Consider the following 19,807-nt stretch of genomic DNA (forward strand, 5'->3'; position numbering starts at 1 on the left):
TCTAACAAACAATTTTTCATAAAAAATATGTAGACTCTATAGCGGGACCCGTGTCTAAATATCGGTCTGCGAGGTGACTTTTAATTATATTTAATTATTTTCTAGATAAATGGTTCAACTTACGCTTTTGTGAGGAAATAAGGTGGGGCCATCATAATCATAATTCTAGAAGTTGAATATTAATAACTCCCGTTGTACTGAACGATATGTTTAAATTCCCGCACTATTTGGTTGAAATAAAATATCAACTATCTTGTACTAAATTTCAAAGTATTCACATCGAGCATAATAGTAAAAATTTGTTTTGATTTTTTTTATTAGCGACATTCTGTTTGGTTATAATTATTCACTGGGTGGCGCGTAATAAGGCTGTGGCCGAGGACATATCTGTATTTGATTTGCGCTTAAATCTTTATCTATGAAAGAACGAACAGCGATTTAGTAGATTATAATTTTAGACTACTTCGAATGGACCGATTCGTAATTTTTAGTGACCGGAAAAGTCAGCAAAAGTCCATAGTTTACAGGAAATTCAGAGCCTAGGTATGCATAAAAGTCGAAACCAAATTTACAGCAAAGCGATTATGCCGAGAGAAAATGTGACCAAAATAGACGTATTTACCTTCTCGCTTCGATTTACTGTTGATAATAGGGTTTCTTACACTTACCATCAGTTGAAGTCGACGAAATTTGCATCGCTTAGAAGTTATTGGACGATCCATAAATGACGTAGCATTTTTTGAATGATTTGACTTCCTCCCCCATCGTAGCATTTCGTCACAAACTTCTATATACTCCCCTGGGAATTACGTAGCTTGACGGTAACCCTCACCCCCCTCCTTGTCCCCGTAAAAAAATCAAAAACGATGTTAGTTAGATGAAACGGGTAAGATTGTCGTGACATCTGGTCAACCCCTATTCCCCTTTAAAAAAGCTACGTAGCATGACATGACCCCCCACCCCCTGTCGTCACACATCATCACAAAATACAAAACTCCCCCCTCCCCCATATAATGCTACGTCATTTATGGATGGTCCCTATTAAATTCAAAGTGGCCTAGATCTTGAAATGAAAGAAGGTGCCGCATTCAAAAAATACCTTTTGCTGCAATGGGACATCAGTTTGAGCGTTCAATTTCACTTTGAAGCGTTTCTCGAATCTTTTGAAAAAAGTACTCTACTTTACCGGTACTACCGGTACTGGAGGCTACAGTACCGCAGTATCGGTTCTCGCCAAAATGGGTCGGCACTGCGAACTCTAAATGCAACTGATCAAATGTATTAATTCTTATATGAAAAAGTCGGGGTATTGGCTAATGATAACTAAAACGACCACATGAAACATGTGTACCCGTTTTACCCCAGTTCCCAAGTTTGAAGTTAATCTTTACTCCACATCTACGAAACGGCTGAGTACGGGATATCAAAGCTAATATTTCTTATTTATGAAAGGCCGATAAATAAATTACATATAGTTAAAATGGCCGTTTACTACACTTCTTCTCATATCTCGTGTTTACAGTTAAACCTGACTACATTTCAGAAACAGGCTGAACGCGAATTGTTTCTACATAAGAATTACTACTATTCATCCACCTCTTTTCAAGAAGTACATCCAGGTTTTACTTCGCACTTGTGTTATGTTAGGGTAAGACGGATACACATGATTCGTGCGGACATTCTAGCTACCTACTATTTATTCCCTGGACTAACAAAAAATATTACTTTTTACCAGTCTTCCCAAATGAATGTCGTACAAAATGTTTGCTCTGGTTCTGTACTCATATTAAACCCACACTTCGTGTACGAACCCAAAACACGCTATTTCATACCAAAATACGTCCACATGTTCGCCTGCACAACCCATGTACGTACACGGTGTGCGTACACATTTGTTCGTGGCACCAGTTTTCTCTTTCACACTCTCATCGTCACTAGCGTTGACTCTTTTCACCTTGCGCGAATCGTTCTCGTGTATGCACTCGATGTACGTGCACGGATGTTTGAACTAGAGTTTGTACAAAGTTGGCTTGTGTTCGATGTTCGAGGCAGTTTTGATATCATCGTCTTCGTCGAAACGTGGTTAAACGATGACACGCTTTCCAGTCAGATGTTCGGTACTGGATATGAGGTTTTTCGTTGCGACCGGAACCCTAGAAATAGCCGTAAATCTACCGGAGGTGGTGTGTTAGTAGCAGTTAATCGCAGCTTGAAGGCACGAGTTGTTGAGAAGACTTGCTGGGATTGCCTCGAACAAGTCTGGACGATAATCGAGCTTGGTGACCGTAAGTTGTACTTGTGTGCGTTGTACGTCCCACCTGACCGAGTCCGTGATATCGAATATGTTGTCGCACACTCAGTTTTTACTATCTTCGAAGACGCTAAATCGGTTGATGAGATCATCGTACAAGGAGATTTCAGTCTCCCCAGCATTACATGGAGATCTTCCCACAATGGATTTCTTTACCCGGATTCCGATCACTCCATTCTTCACTCAGGGGCGGTGAGGCTTCTTGACAGCTACAGCTCAGCCACGTTACTACAAATTAATCCTATTGCCAACGAGAATAACCGCCACCTTGAACTTTTTTTTGTCAGCGAGGTTTCTGCTACATCAGTAGTGATGGCTCCCTCTCCTCTAGTGAAACCAGTAGCACATCACCCACCATTGATCGCCACGATCGATCGCACCCTGGCGCACTATTACACTGTTCCTGCGGTCCTCGTCTCATACGACTTCCACAAAGCTGATCATCGCAATATCGCAGACCTCTTCTCCACTCTCGATTGGCTAAATATTCTGGACCCCGAAGGTGTTGATACGGCAGTTCAAACATTTTCCAACGTTTTGGGTTATGTTATTGACAGGCACGTCCCGAAGATAGTTCATCTCCAACAAATCGGCGCTCCTTAGCAAACGAGCACGATGCGACGACTGAAGTCCAAGAGAGCTGATCTACGGAGGTTTACCAAGTATCGCACAATTCCACATAGAACCGATTACGTCAGTCTCAAACATGCTTATAAACGAGCTAGTCAGGATTGTTTCTTACGATATCAGCAAAACATTCAGCGTAATTTCAAGTCGCACCCAAAACGTTTCTGGAAATATGTTAATGAGCAGCGCAAGGAATCCGGGCGGCCGTCGTCTATGACTTCCAATGGCCGCACAGCTACCACATCCCAAGATATGTGTAGACTTTTTTCGGAGAAATTCACGAATGTGTTCACAGATGAGGCCTTAACAGTAGATCAAATTGAAGTCGCTGTTAGTCAAGTTCCAGTTGTGAGCCAAACTCTAAGCGCTATAGACGTCAATGAAACTATCATTACCTTGTTCTCGGTTAAATCGTCTTTCAATTCGGGACCCAATGGCTTCCCTTCAGTAGTTTTAGAAAGGCACATCGACGTTTTAGCGATTCCACTTCTTCGCATCTTTAGAGCTTCTATTGCCAGTGGCATCTTTTCATCCTGCTGGAGGTCCGCGAATATGTTCCCAGCCCATAAAAAAGTAAAAAGCGAGACGTCAATAATTTCCGGGGAATTACTTCATTGAGTGCTGTCTCGAAGTTGTTCGAGCTGGTCATTATGGAACCTCTTCAGGCTCACTGCAAGCAGTACCTAAGTGACGATCAACATGGTTTCACGTCTGGGCGTTCGACAACGACTAACCTGCTTTGCCTAACATCCTACATAACAGAGAGTATGGAACGTCGCGCTCAAACCGATGTTATCTATACAGACCTATCTGCCGCTTTTGACAAAGTGAACCATGGCATAACAATCGCTAAAATGGAGAGATTTGGAAATAACGGTAGTCTATTGCAGTTTTTTCGATCCTACCTTTCAGGTTGAGAAATAGTGGTTGTCATAGGAGATTGTCAGGCACCCACATTTACTTCTACGTCAGGATTACCTCAGGGAAGTCATTTGGGACCATTGATGTTTCTGCTTTACTTCAACGACGTTCATCTAGTTCTGAAGATTCCACGTCTGTCCTTCGCAGACGATCTCAAGATGATCTTCTCATCCGCTTTACTGAAGATTGCAGATTACTCCAACAATAGTTTGAAAACTTCGCTGACTGGTGTAACACGAACCGTATGTTTGTAAATCCAAAGAAGTGCTCGGTGATATCGTTGTCACGAAAAAAAAACCCCGGTTTGTTTTAACTACCGTCTACTGGATACTGAAATTGAACGCGTTAGTCAGGTGAATGACCTAGGAGTGATACTAGACTCGCAACTTACGTTTAAACAGCACTTCTCCTATACAGTTAGCAAAGCATCTCGAATGCTGGGATGCATCTTCAGGGTAGCGACAAATTTTACGAATATTTATTGTCTCTAAGCGCTGTACTGCTCTTTGTCGCGGTCAATCCTGGAGTACTGCTGCGAAATTCGGAGCCCAAACTATAACAAGGGTGTTGAGAGAATCGAGTCCGTGCAACGACGCTTTTTACGTTTTGCGTTTCGTAGGTTGCCGTGGAGAGATCCCGTCTGCGAAGTTACGAAAGCCGGTGCCAGCTGATTAATTTGGAACCCCTGCATGTTCGAAGGAATACAGCAAGGGCTTTGTTCGTTGCTGATACTTTGCGAGGTCATCTGGAGCCATCTTGGAGCAAATCAACATAAATGTCGCATCGCGAACAACGCGTCACAACCTCATGCTCCGATTGCCATTTCGACGCACCAATTATAGCGTGCGCGAGGCCATTAATGGCCTACAAAGGATTTCTAACCGAGTCGCATCAGCTTGCGACTTTAATTTGTCTCGCCCAACTCTACGTCTACGTTTTTCCAGAACCTTCAAAGGACCCACTAATTTCGGCTGATTCCTTCATTGTTGTTTTTTTCACTGTATTATTATTTTTATCAAAATTTTGAACGATTTGACTGTTAGCAATAAGTTTAGCATTAAGACATCATTGGCGCTTTGAAATGCCTGTTGGTGTATATATGACAAATACAAATACCTGCACATCGAAACGAAGCATGTTTGAGGTTGAACACGTGAACGAAATTTTGTACACAGGCACAAACTTGTCGATGTTCATGGGAAGTCTGCTTTTTACTGCCTCTTTCTGAAATGTGGGGTAAATATAATTTCACACTTGTATAAGGGAAAGAATTGGGGTAAAACGGGTTAATACGTTTCGGGCGATCATTTTAAGTAAGTTCAATCGATTATCGGAACTGTTTTACATAAGAAAAACTGCTACGGTGAGCAGCTTTCAGCTTCTTTCTGAAATGAAGCTTATGGTATAACTCCACACATACATTATGTGAAGAATTGGGGTAAAACGGGTATACACGTTTTCTGCGGTCATTTAAACTATCTTCAACCAAGTCCTCGGATTTTTTTACATAAGAACTGCTGCTTTTTATCAGCCATATTCAGCCTCTTTCGGAAAAGTACAGCCAGGTTTAGCTTCCCACTTGAGATATGAGATGAATTGGGGTAAAACGAGTGCATACTTATCGTGTGATTATTCTAACTATCTTCAATAGAATACCTTGATTTTTTACATAAGAGTTACTAACTTTCATCAGCCGCATTCAGCCTCTTTCCAAGCAGCACAGGCAGGTTTAATTTCATACTTGAGTAATGGTAATAATTGAGGTAAAACAGAGATACACGTTTCGTGCGGGCATTCCAACTATCTCTAATTGATTCCTCGGAATTTTGTACTTTTCATCAGCCGCACTCGACCTCTTTCCGAGAAGTACAGCCAGGTTTAGCTTCCCACTTGAGTTATCTGAGGAATTTGGGGTAAAACGGGTACAGATTTTTGTCCGGTCATTCTAATTATATTTAACCCTTTTCGACGCGAATTCTTTTCATCGGTAATACTGTAATTTTTAGCTTTATATAGGGTTTTGGGGCCGCTGATTTGACGTCGAAAATGTAAAATTTAAAATGGTGGATGCAATGTGGCAGCTGTGCTTGGCTTAATGTTATTTTTTTTTATATTAGCCTAAAACGTCTTACAAGAGGGATTTCGGGGTCACTGATTTTTATTCTGACGTTAGAATTATCAAATTAGAAATGGCAGATCTAACATGGCGACTGAGATTGGTTATCAGCGACCCAAAAAACCCCCGTGAATCGAATTTTATACTGACTGTAACAAAATTTGCCAATTTCGTGAAAAATGGTTGCCATTTTGTTGGCGCCATATTGAATGTTAGAATTTTGACATCAGAATCGTAAGAAGCTACTCCAAAAACTCTTGTAAATCATTGTAACAAAATTCAAAAATTTCGTAAAAAATAGCTTCCATTATGTAGCCGCCATTTTGAATTTTCAAATTCTGTTATCGGAATCGTAATCAGCGACCTCAAAAACCACAATCTATTTTTATGCTAGTTGAGAAGCTGTCCCTGTCTCTCTGAATAATAATAAATTTCATTTTTACATATTTTGATAATTTTTTTCGAAAAAACTGACCTACGAAAAATTCTGCAAAGATCTATTATTTAGTTCAATGTTTGAGATACTTACAATTTTTTTTTTTGATCTCTAGGACTTTTAGACAGCCGAATTTATTGTAAAAAACGAGATTTTCGAGTTTTAATGTTTATAACTAATAAGTAACTAACAAACGAGTGGATCACAGATTTGCTTCCGACGGTGGGTTGGCAGTTACCTCGTCCAGCGGATCCTCAACGGCTTTACATCGTTTCGGTCCCTTCTCCTTGATTATGCGGCCAAGTAAAAATAAACAATAATCCATTGGATATTGGCATACAATTAGAAACAATATTACATTAAAACCTTCTTTCAGAATATGCACTGCAATGAAGTGCGATTTTTTCCATTTGCGCATCGTAACGGAATAACAAAAATAAGAGATTGTTCAATAAATACTCTTTTTCCTTCCTTTAATAACTAATGTAAAGCCTCTTACCATGTTATTAATGCAAGTATTTTGATGAAGCCATTGAAAATAACTGTTACCACAATTATCCATTTAGTAAGACATCATGTGGCGAAATGACCCATTCGACGAAACGGTTTTCGCTAAAATGACCTTCGGCGAAATGACACGCCTTCGCTTGCAGTTACTTTTGCATTTGTCTTCAGGAATCGTACCCTAATTATGTAAGAACTGTTTGGGCCCTCCAATTGTTATTGTGTACCTTTGTAGCAAGTGAAGTTTGCTTTAGTCTCGAGTCTCACTACTCTTGATCCAGCTGGCAGTAAAAGTAATAACATCGATGCTTTTCTCTCAGTTTCCAATGTTCACAGCCCCGCTGCGAGAAAGATAAGATAACGAACTTGCAGACTTTAGTGGATTAAAATGGTTTGTTTGCTTTTAAATCCCAACGTTTCGATGCCTTGTTTGCGCCTTCATCAAGGGAGATCGTATTGAGGAATAATATAGAATCCCAACACAGCTTCGCGTTTGAGAAAACAGCAATTGTAGATCGCACATTCCGCTCATCGCCTCTCTCATATTTAGAAATGTGTTACATTATCAATACACCGCATTCTATAATCAGTAGGGCATTGCAAAAAATCGCTCACTTTTAAATTCTAAAAGTTCCCTCCGTTAGTCAGCTCAGATGCCAAATTTCACATCATTTGGACAATTTTAGACCCCCACCCACTTTGCTCGAAGTTTTTGTAATTGATACTATGGGAAAATATAGAGGAGAAATATATTAAATGCTCTAACTTTTAAAATAGCACTCAGAAAATTACAATTCATTCTTTTTTTTTCAAGGAAATAACCTTAGTATTCGAATGAAGATGTTTCCTTTTCTCGAAAAATACGCAAAAGTGAGGTACTGGGTCATTTTGTTCCCAAAATCCCCCATTTTTGATAATTTTTCTGCATTAGAAAAACTACAACATATGTATGATTAGTAGCACGGAGTAGAAAAATTAATAAAAATGGGGATTTTGGGGACAAACTGACCCAGTACCCTACGTTCACGTATTTTTCGAGAAACAAAAATATCTTCTTACGTATACTAAGGAATGAATTGTAATTTCTCGAGGGCTCCTTCAAAAGTTATGGCATTTAATATATTTTGCCTCCATATTTTCCTATAGTACCATTTTCAAAAACTTCAAGCGAAACGGGCGGGCGTCTAGAATTGTTCAAATAATGAGAAATATTTTGACATTTGTCACAATATGAAAGGGGGGGGGCATTGGGAATATAAAATTGCACACCAAAAAATAATGAAATTTAAACGGCATGTAAATCAATACGAATGTAAACATACAACGATTGAATAAAAAATTTGCTTGATAATTACGTTAAAATCAATTGGAGCATCAAACAGCATACAATTTTACACTTTCATTCGTGTAATATTGCACGTCATTCATTTTACAGCAGTTTGCGAGTAAAAATACATTGAAGTGCATTGGTTTTCCGTTTAAAGAAACTGTAATTTTCAATCCACGTGTAAAATTCTAATAAAATTCGTCGAAGAAAGCACGACAAGTCGTGTGTATTTGTGATGGAACTTAATTTTACATTTATATTCATGCTCCAAATATGTGCATGAAAATAAACCTAAAATTACAAAATATTTTTTTCTGTGTGGGTTATTTTTTGCAATGCCCTAGCATACACGTCTGAGCACTATTTGTCCCACCATGGGTTGGGGGACATTCCGCGAGAGTTAGCGCCTGGAAACGGTCCAATTTTAATTCCAGTTTGGCAAACGACAACCTCAAAGTCGGGTGACGAGGTAAGGTCTATTCGATTGAAAGAATAGCACTTTTTGATCTTCAAAAGTAATCCTCCGTAAGTGTCTTCTCGATCCAGTTGAGGTTTATTTCTGAAGTGAGTCATACTTCGTATTTTACAAAAGCTGCGCATTATTTATTAAAATTTTAAAGGAAGGATTTTAGGAATAATGCTTCTTCAGTTCTACTGTAAACAGGGATCAAATCCGTGACCTCGTTGACCTCGTTCAATGCATTAGCCATCGATATTATCGCTGAAAAGAGGGCGCATTTTGCAGTCAATTGCATCTAGAATTTTACTGCGTGGAGAAAGCTTATCAAGAAGCTTTTAAGTGAGTTAGAGTTAGAGATATTAAAAGCAATGAAAATACGGTCCACAATATCAGAGCTATTTATTAAGCTAGCGCTGGTTTCTTTCTTTCTCTGTTTTAGCTATGGGAACACCGCCTTAGGAAGTGCTTCCTTTCTGAGCTCAGGTTTCTGAGGCCAGGAGCTGTTTAGTTTTTGCACAAGTACTTCTTGAAGCCTTAAAGGGACACCTTCTGATCTTTACAAAGAAGCTGATGAAATGATTCTCCTTGTTCTATTGCTTCTAGGCGCAGCATAAGATGTTCCCTCCTGGATATCATGAGAGTCGCATGCGACAGTAGACAAGTTAGTACAGATATTCGCAGATACCGGTGACGTAGCTATCTTTAGCATTTCTGCAAAAGATCGCTTAGAGCGTCGAAGGGATGCTTTTCAACATCCCTTCCACAGGAATCATCCACATGATTATCACCACATTTTCCACAACGAACCTTATTAAGCAAGGGAGACTGTGTGTCGTTTACCATTAGTACAGTTGATGACCCGCTGCACAAAAAGGCGAACAGGTAGACGAACCTTATCAGGGAGGAGGTAGTTAGGTACAGCAGACCTGGCGAAAGACCCTCGATAAGAGTTTGAGTTGGCATATGTCCTCTTTCCGTAAACTGCGACTGATGTTGTGTGCAACCATTTACAGTCCAGTATCTTCACTGGTTGAAATATGTGGTCTTTAAAGCAGCCAACCCCATGTGTCAGCAGATCCGCGCAATTCAAACTCGAGTCGGAGAAAACCCCGTCATTTTCAACCCGAATAGCTGGTAGATATACTCTGTACTCTTTCGTAAAAGGCCCGTAGCCAGCAATATAATAAGCCAGTTTCAAATTATTTACTACCACCCGAAGCTTAGATATTTCTGTCACAGCCGAATATCGTTCCATCGCAATAAATTCGACATTTTTTTACTTTAGCCCGAAAAAAGATCATAGCATTACGCAGCATGGACTGGGAAGATCAAACTATCGGTTCGAGAGTCACCGAAAGATTGAGGGAGGAATCCTCTTATTATTCCTAATAGAATTCTAATCAGGTTTTTGGTAAAGTCTTGAACAGATTTCTGATATAAAATCCGTTCAGAATTTTCCCGGAATTTTGCTAAGAATTTTGATGTGAGTCCTCTCAGGATTTTGATGCAATCTTGTTATTTCTACGATTTCCTACTTCATCAGAATCCTGATGAAGATACTATCAGAATTATTGTATTGATTCCAATAAATTCAAGAGCTGGATTACGTCAAAATCCTAAGAAGAATTCCACCACAATCTCGAGCGGGATTGTATCACAAACAGGGACAAGTGTTTGTCAAAACACTAAACAGGATTCCGCCAGAATTTTGAAGCATTCCTTATCCGAATTTTATTGGAAAGATTCCATCAGAATTCTGATCAATTCACAATCATTAGCAGAATTCTTTTTTGAGTAGCATTTCCTTAAATAGCCTTCCTTCAGAGTTCAGCTTAGGATACGAGCAGAATACAGTATCTTAAAGTTAAGCCCGTAAGATATTAAGCCTGTTCTAATGACCCTGAAACTTCTAGTTTCCTGATCTGTGTACTTCACATCCTTGCTCTCACTTGAGTCGTATAGCTCTAATTTTCATAATTTTCCCTACCCAGTAATCTCTAGCTAATTGAATGTCGTTAAAATGTAAAAAAGTATCTTAAAGAATATCAAGGATTTAGTATAAGTTTTGAGCAATATATCATCCGAAAACCGGCAAAGACTCCTTAAGAATCCTGAAAAAGATGCCTATACAATAGACTGCCCAGAAAAATGATGAATTTTTGAAAACTCAATCGGCCCACCCCTGAGTCGATTCCTAGTCTCACCAGGAGTACTTGCACCAAATTTGAAGCAAATCGGACAAGTCTTACTACCGGAGCAACGTGCCTGAAGTTTGTATGGGATTTTTCAACAATTTACATGGAGAAAACTCACTAGTTAGTATTTTCGCCACTATGTGGCACTGTATGGATCGTATTATCACTGTAAGTGAAAATAAGAAAGATAATCTAATTGTCTACAACTTTGTCGAAGACTTCTAGTGAATTCGGTTTTGTTAAAAGAAGTTATTAAACTTTTAACGAAGTGATGTCTGAGTCAGTTTTGCATGAGGCCTAGCAGTGCATGGTTGTGTATCAGTACTCTAGTCCCACGGACTATAAATTTTTGTGAAATAATGGTTAGATTTAGCTGAATAGTATGTTTACAAGAATTGTAGTAAATAATTCGAGCTATGTTTTGGTTAGAAAATTTTAGTTTCACCTGTGACCGCATAGAGGGCGCCACCACTAACTTTTTATAGAAGAGAGATAGAGTATAAAGATGTTCGGATGAAATACTGAAAAATGCCTGCTCTATAACTTTGTAGAAAACACCAAATTTCTATCTCTCTCCGTTGAAAAGTTAGTGTTGGCGCCCTCTATGCGGTAACAGGAGGAACTAAAATTTTCTAACCAAAGCATGACTCGTATTATTTACAATAATTCTTGTAAACATACCATTGAGCTAAACCTAACGATTATTTCGCAAATATGTTTAGTTCGTGTGAATCGAGTACTGATACACAACCATGCACTGTTAGGCCCCATGCAAAACTGACTCAGACATCATTTCGTTAAAAGTTTAATAACTTCTTTTAACAGTGTCGGATTCAAATTAGTACTGCTTGGGTATCGTAAAGAAACAGTTGATCAGTTTTCATAATTTTAAATATAACTGAAAAGACGGATCTGGATTTAACTCTATGCGACATGATCGTCGCCCAAAGACAGATCAAACACTTTTTAGCGTATCCACTACCTTAATGTCTTCCTAATCATTGTTATAGAGCATTTAATAGTTTTATTTTTATCTTATAGGTGACGTACGAAGGTGAAGCCAAGTACCCCGAAGGACCAGGTCAAGGCGGCGCCAATTCAGGTGGATACAAATACTAGGAACCTTAACGCCTCATCTACAGGAACCCTCAGCGCACAACTCCACGTGATAATGCATCAAACGACCATGTCAAATCTTGTTTTTCCTGCATGTAACAATAATTACGTTACACTCGAGGAAAAACGTCGTCCACCACTCACAAAGAGACGACCAGTCTAGCAGAAAATAAAAAAAAATATCTGATAAAATGTCATTACGTTACACCCTTCTCTTGTACTGAAAGATCATTTAGCGACTAAGCACTGAATATGCGGAAAAAAGCCTCTCGCAAATTTGCTTTCCTAAGCGAACCGCTCTCGTCGTTCGTATGCCAGTATTTACTTCTCAAAGACGAGTAACGAACCTCACCATTTGGCTTAGAAAATTAATAACCTGCAAACTTAGAGAGATTAATGCAACATTTGTGCACAATTAGCCAACAAACTTGGATCGTGTAACAAGTTGGATTATCTCTGGTGATTTAAATTTAGGATTGCATTGCCCCTTCACTGTTTTTACTACACTCAGACACACACATACACTCCGTAACGTATCACATCGCGTAAATTATAATTATAACTTGTACATGCTTCTTTGAACAGTCATAAATTTAGTGATTCGCTGGTCACGTTTGCTACCTACCTATGTATGTTGTACCTACTAGCGAAGGATATGTTAAATGAAATATCATACACTATGGCGGCACAACTCCACACTCACAGCGATTAGCTGAGATTCGAAAAAACGGAACACATTTCTTGTTAGAATCATGAACATCACCAAATCTCCTCGACACGGCCATTGCCGAACTCCAACCATCATCGGAGTAGTAAAGCAGGTCGCATTAGACTTAATCTATGGTGGATACGTTTACTGTCATGTACGTACAAGTACATAAAATGCCGCCCCATGAAACCCGATGCGCTGCGATGATGTGGAGTACCAAACAGAGCATCATTCGAAATCTTGCAATAAAGTTTCCAGCACTCCCTAGACATCATTCAGTGGCGATACGGAGTCCCGCTACCCCTTTTAGCGTGTAAGACTACTTTGATTCAGAAAATAGAACGTTCATTATGACATTAGAGAAGACAACTTAGCGAGATTAATCATGGAGAAGAAGACGAAGAAGTGGAAGAAAAAGATAAGATGCAAATGGTCTTAGCATTTAGAAACTGCAAGAAACTTTTGGATCTGAAAGAATAGTTATGTCAGCAAATTGTACACTACGGATGTAAAGAAAATGTAAAGATTTAAGAATTAAAATAAAATAATGTGAAATAATATAGAAAAAATATTTAAAGCGTGTTTTATCTGTTTCCATAAATGAAAGGAAACCAAATAATTCGTTGATAATTATTATTTTGGTAGAGTATGGTATGTGATTTAATGTTTTAAAATAATTTCAGACTAATGTCAACCCCACAGAACCCATTCGATTGATCCCAATTTGGTCAATTTTGATCATCATTTCGAGAATAACCGAAGAAAATTCACGAATAACGCATTCAATATTGACCTTTAGCATATCAGTTGTTTCCGGTTTGAAGGCATAGACGAGAAACTTAACATAATACCATAAAAAATTCCTAGGGCGTCAATTCACAAGAACAAGGTAACAAATCAACACTACCCTTTTTCGGTATGATTCGTCTTCCGTATATCGTCTTATTTCCCAATCCTATTTAAGGGGTTATATACAAAGTCGTGGCGAAAAATTGAGCTAAGTTCGCCATTTTTTAAAAGCGTTTTGTGAAAATTTTATTTGAAAAAGCGAAAGACAGATCGTTGGTAGCACTATCGAAGATAGAAAAACAAGTTAAATTGAAAAAAAAATATTCAAGGTTGACGGAGTTATGGCCGATCCCCTGAAGCGTGCTTTTTGCAAATGTTTGCGGTGAACGCTCTCCAAACCGAACCGCTCAACTGAAATCCAAAAACTAAAAAGATTATTGAATAGAAATGTACTGTGGTGCACTTGAACGGATTGATTTCCCACTAAAAAATTCGTTTCTTGCAAATAAAATATGTTGACCAAAAATTTGAGTTTTATAGTGTACAAAATTTTCAACAAAAATTCATTGCGAAGAATCAAAATTTTTTCGATGAAAAAGAAACCATTCAAGTACACAAAAATTTAAATACAAATAATTTAAAACAAAGTTTAGACAAATCGGATGAATAGCTTTTGAGATATCACGTTCACCGCAACGGTACTTTTCAAAAAAACTCCATTTCGAGATAATTGCGGTTAAAGTTTTGTGTTAACTTCATTCGTGGAAGAACCGGCGCGCTGCAAACGGCTGTAATTTAAAATCTAGTGCTCCGATCTGGATGAAATTTTGTACAGATATTCTCCAAAGTATGTACTTTTAGAATATTCAATTTTTTGAGTTTCAACTTTGTATATAACCCCTTAAACTAAGTGGTTTCCAAATCTCGTGTAACGGCATTGAGAACTTTGCTATATTTCTCCCTAAAGAAACAAGATTTGGAAGCAATCAATTTTTCTCCACTAAGGAGAAAATTGCTTAAAACCATATTTGTGCGCAAACGGCGCTAAACCTATAACTAAATTAGTTGTTCAGTTGGCGTTTCGACTGCGTCTCATCAGGATCCAACACTTACTTTGTGACAGGACTAAGTTAGCGCTGGAGTTACGCTAGCTTCAAAAACAGAGACACGATCTGTTTTTCTGAGCAAACAACTAGTCATGCGTAATGTCCTGCAAGAGAAAATATTTTGGTTAAAAGTTAGGGGCGCGTTTAACCCCATCTTTTCCTAAATGATAATATGCTCAAACCTTAACCAAGCAGGTTTCTTAGAGTGGAATTTTCGAAATAACTCTGCAATTGTAACGTATGTTAATCGACAACGAATGCAGTACCAGGACATCACTTTTAATTGGAGCTTTTCACTTGTTGAGCCGCGATATTTGCGAACAAAATAAGTAAAATACACATTGAGTTATCTAGCCGCACATAAACTAAGCAGGTCTTATGTGGATATAAAAATCCCCTCATGCATCAACCTGTTATACAATTAATCTGGTTTTATAGATCGTTAATCAACTGTGTTTAAACATTGATGATACGTTTACGCCGAGAAGCGAGTATTTTGTTTCCCCGGGTAGTGTACAAAAGCCCTACAAACTCATAAATAAGCTTTCCGAAGTAACTCGTATCAAATCATCAACATAATCTCCTTTGCATAACGAAACAACCAGTGCTTATCTAATCGTCAATCACATCCGCGCCGTGGTGAATTCATCTGTACACGCGTCTGACGCCACATATAATTTAAAGAGCAAGAGAGCGTGGTTCTCTCGCACAAAGCCACCAAAAGAAAGAGTTTTCTGCTTTTTCTGTGGTGTGTCATCATTGTATCTTCCGTGTATGCATGAAACTGGCACGCCAGTGCATCATTAGAATGAAATGCTATCAGCGCCTGGCGGCAGTCATAGGATGTATAACCCACCACCGAAGAATGCGAGCTGACATGAAACGTAACAGCTGCTATGCTTACAACGTCAGAACCAGTGCAGTAAAATTTCATTTCATTCAATCAAAACTGAATGAACGCAGTCAATCAGCCGTCTACGGTAGCATTCATATTCATTTAACGCATCAGTTGCTGTTGATCTGAAGCTCGGTTCATGGCTCTTCACTCACCGTAGCTTTCAAATGAGTCGTAATTCATATTCAACCATCTTCGTTTGATCCTCTCAAATGAATAGATCCGCTTTCAATTTACCCAGTGAGCACCAGTCAAATGAGAACCGGGTGAACCTAAGACAAGAAGAGACAACTGGCTTCGTATTTTTGGTTATTTTGCCTGTCTTGTGCCAGATGACAGATGAGCGTATGGAGCTAGCGAGGTTGGCAGTGCAGCCAATTTCTTTGTAATATTTAGATATGTTGCTATAATACGCATAATAATGACCGTTTTATTAACACACATATCGCCAAAATTTATCTGGTACTAATCAATCCAACATTTTTATCAAATACTATATATTTCCACCAAATTTGGCCAGCATAACAGCCTATTCATCAGAATCAAATTTGCAACAAAAATATAATTGAGATGAACGTACTACCAAATAACGTTTTTCATTGCAACCAGTTCCAACAAGCTGTTATTACTAGATTCATTATTTTTCGTCTGAAATATGCGAATTTTAAAAAAATTAAAAAGGAAATATGATATCCGCAATATGCTATCATAATTGTATGAAGCTGTCAAATTCATTGCTAAAATCAAATATGTAATTCAGTTGTTATTTTACACCTCTACCAATATTTCCCTGTACACAATTCCGATAACATGGTAAAGGGGCAAAACACTTCCACACTGGTTCTATAGGAACACATTACGAGCACAGTCTACGGACACGAGAATAGTCGATGTTCTCTTTCAGAAAGAATTCGAAAAGATTTTTTTCGATATGAATGGTGGGTTTATTGATTTGAGGTAATTAAAAGTCGCACTATTGGATTGATTGCAAAATGTCCTGAATCATCTGATTCCGTCATCTACTGACCAGCCTTTCAAAAGCGATATAGATATATTGATTATGGTTTTCGCTTTGGTGGTTACCGGAAACCGCCAACTTTGTTTTCAAAATGGCCTAAATTAAGAAATTCCGGTATTTTATGACTACTTCAAATGATATTCATATTGATAGTTGTTTTCACTATTTTTGGTAACCAAAGGCTGCCATCTTGGATTTCAAAATGGCCTCGCCTCCTTTTAAGTGGTATCCATGTTGCCCTTATGTCTGATTTTAAAATGACTTTAACCATCGAGCTTGAGCTTGAGCTTGATCTTGTGCGACCACCCCTGGCTGCTACTCCGTTATCGATCTGGACTAGCTGAAGTTGAACAGGGAATCAGTAGATAGTTATGCTTGGGATAAGGGAAACATCTTTCAATGTGCAACTCCTGGTAATCCTAAAGTGTTTATTGATCAAAACCGGCTCCGGTCAGGCCCGAACGTAGATCGCGGAAGCAACATTAGTCCGATACTTACTTTAGTTAGAGGCCGTATGTACTACTGCGCACTCCACAAGTATCACGGGAGGAGGATATTTGTTATTAACTAGATATCGACCCATCAACTCATGGATCGGGAACCAACGGCTTTACTTCCCTTCCGAAGGAAAAATTTTCACCTCTCGACGACCTCGGTTGGACCTGAACCTAGACCAACTGGGATGAGTGGCTGACACGCTTACCAGTCAACCAACTGCGCCTTCATTTAAAATGACTTAAACCATCAATTTTCGTTATCTATCATCTTGGACCTTTAACGAGTTCGACCGTTTACTCCTAAGACAACTAGTAATACGATTTCTGTATTTTGGTAGTACGTCCATCTCTATTTCAATTTTTTTGGCAAATTTTTATTCTGATGAATAGGCAAACAGCCTGGCCAAATTTGCTAAAAACATGTAGTATGTGATAAAAATATTGGATTAATTAGTTCCAGATACATTTTGGAGAAATGTATGTTAATAAAACGGTCATTATTATGTGTATTATAGCAACATACCTTAATGTGACAAAGAAATTGGCTGCACTGTCAACCTCGCTAGCTGCATAGACTTTTCTACGGCTCATGTACGTACACGCCACATGGCACAAATACTACATCACAAGCTGGTGGAAAATAATAAGCAAAGACGGCAAAAGTAAATGGGATTGTTTTCAACCAGGAAACTGCATTAGTGTTCGTGAGACCGGTCGTCGAGAACTCAATAGTCATCTGTCAACAATTATTCAGCAGGGTACAAGAAAGGCAAGAAAACTAAAAATACAGAGACAACTACTCCAAGATAAAGAGAAAGAAGGGTTCGGAACATTTGTAATTTTTGAGTGTATTTGGTTTATACTTGTAAATTTGAGCATGGCCGCCGGTCCCCTGGTAGTAAACATGATAATCCGGACGAGCATCCCGATTCTTTGGCGCATGATGGAAAGAGAGAAAAGGCCGGGTTTCACCTCGGATTTTCCGATTCCATTACTTATGGACACTTTTAGTATCGAAACTACTAACAAAAAATAATTATAACCAAACCAAAACAAAACTTATATTAGCCCACTGCGACATTTGTTAATTTTTTTCTTTTTCATATCCTCCTGATTTATCAGCTTCATTGAAAAAAATGACAACCTCACTCAAACAGAGAAAAAATATTCCTACCTGTATCCGTCTTGAGTCGTCTCGTCTTATCCTAGCATTTACCCTGTATGTATTTCAAGCAAACTTATTGAAAAGGTCCTATGTGCAAATGAGAGCCTCTCTTTGTTTACTTTCTCTTCCGCTAATATCACGATCACATTAGCGTTTGCTGCTTAACTCTTTGCATAATATGCTAGTCGAAATTATTCTCTTCCCATATGTACTGGAACATCATTGGAATGATTAATGGTAAAGCCGTGATAATCGAAAGAGAAAGTGAACAAAGAGAAGCTCTCTTTTGCACATAGGTCCATTTCAAAAAGTACGCGAGATTTATTATCTTCACGCTCATTCATAACTACTCAAAATTTGAGTTCGTAGCACTCAATTTCAAAAATAATAGCTATATGTCAAAAAATGAGTTTTAATTTGAGTAGAACTAACTCATTTCTTGAGTAATCACAAAATCTTCAAAGTTCTGAGTGAAAAAAATACTCTCAAAAATGTGTGCGGAATTAGGTGTTGATTTAAATTTTAAAAAGAGCCTGAAGTTAAAGCCGATGATCGCTCATCAAACTAGAAGGTAAGTTTCATTGAGTTTTGCTTGCTTTCAAATTTTACTTCCAGTTGTGTTTGTGTAGTTTCGGCAATTTATACAAGATGCCGATCGGCATGAAATAGATGTAGAGAACGACCCTTGGATTAAGTTCCCGAACATCGCAAACACCTGGACAACGGTCTGGAGGATCAGGTAAATGATATTTGAAATGCCACTGAATGTCTTTGTACTTTTATTAAAAATGCTGAATGATTATTTTCTGTATTTCCCTCTTGAGTAAAATGTACTCAAATTTGACATTTTTATCCCAAACTCAAAACTGAGTAAGCGAGGAAAGCTCAATTTTTGACTATGTGCACTTTTAATGAAATTGAGTGACTTGCTACTCAAATTTGAGTTGTTATGGATGAGCGTGTTGGTCGGAGTTATTTTCATGTCGGTGAGTGGCTCATTCATATTCATTTGTGAGTGGTTCATTGGAATGGTTCACTTCCATTAGCTGAGGCCAGGTAAAAAACGTCAGATGACCAGAACCTGTTATTCAATTGACAGTGAAGTCTGAGTGACTCAAACGAAGACAGCAGCAGAAATCAACTGATATAGTGATGGAATGCTTACAGTGAAAGACTTGCAGTTTCCATTGAAACGAATATTTTCGTTTGAAATTGATATTTTACCGCACTGGTCAGAACACAAACTAACGAATTTTTCTTTTGATCGATTTTTTAAATGTTTCCCAGTTCATTCGATGACAAAGGGGCAGTCCCTGCAACGCTTACTGCTTTCATAAAATCCATTATTCCCGTTATTTTTAATAATTGTACATCCTACGTAATTGGATACAAAATTGTTGTACATATTTCCAATCAGATAGCACAATAATTTTATTTTTTCATTCAGTACAATGGCAGATATTAACGTTTAAAAAATCGGATAAAATATCGGCAGAAAATTTTGAAACGGGAACCCTATATTGAAACGTTAGAAGTATTCTACTTCAAAATAAAAATATAATATTTAATTATGTAGCTATGGACCGATTTCTTCACCTTCGCTTAGCGCTTAAGC

At 38.3% G+C, this 19,807-nt stretch overlaps 1 protein-coding gene across 1 annotated transcript in view; it reads left to right on the forward strand.

Annotated features, from left to right (window-relative positions):
- The window catches only part of LOC131687018 (uncharacterized), a 111,307-nt gene that overhangs the window by 51,289 nt on the left and 40,211 nt on the right, over positions 1-19,807 (forward strand). The window contains exon 5 of the mRNA XM_058971051.1: positions 11,939-11,999. Within this exon, the coding sequence (XP_058827034.1) occupies positions 11,939-11,999 (61 nt within the window). The remainder of the gene's footprint in view (positions 1-11,938; positions 12,000-19,807) is intronic.

This window comes from Topomyia yanbarensis, chromosome 3 (genome assembly GCF_030247195.1).
Source record: "Topomyia yanbarensis strain Yona2022 chromosome 3, ASM3024719v1, whole genome shotgun sequence".
NCBI lineage: Eukaryota > Metazoa > Arthropoda > Insecta > Diptera > Culicidae > Topomyia > Topomyia yanbarensis.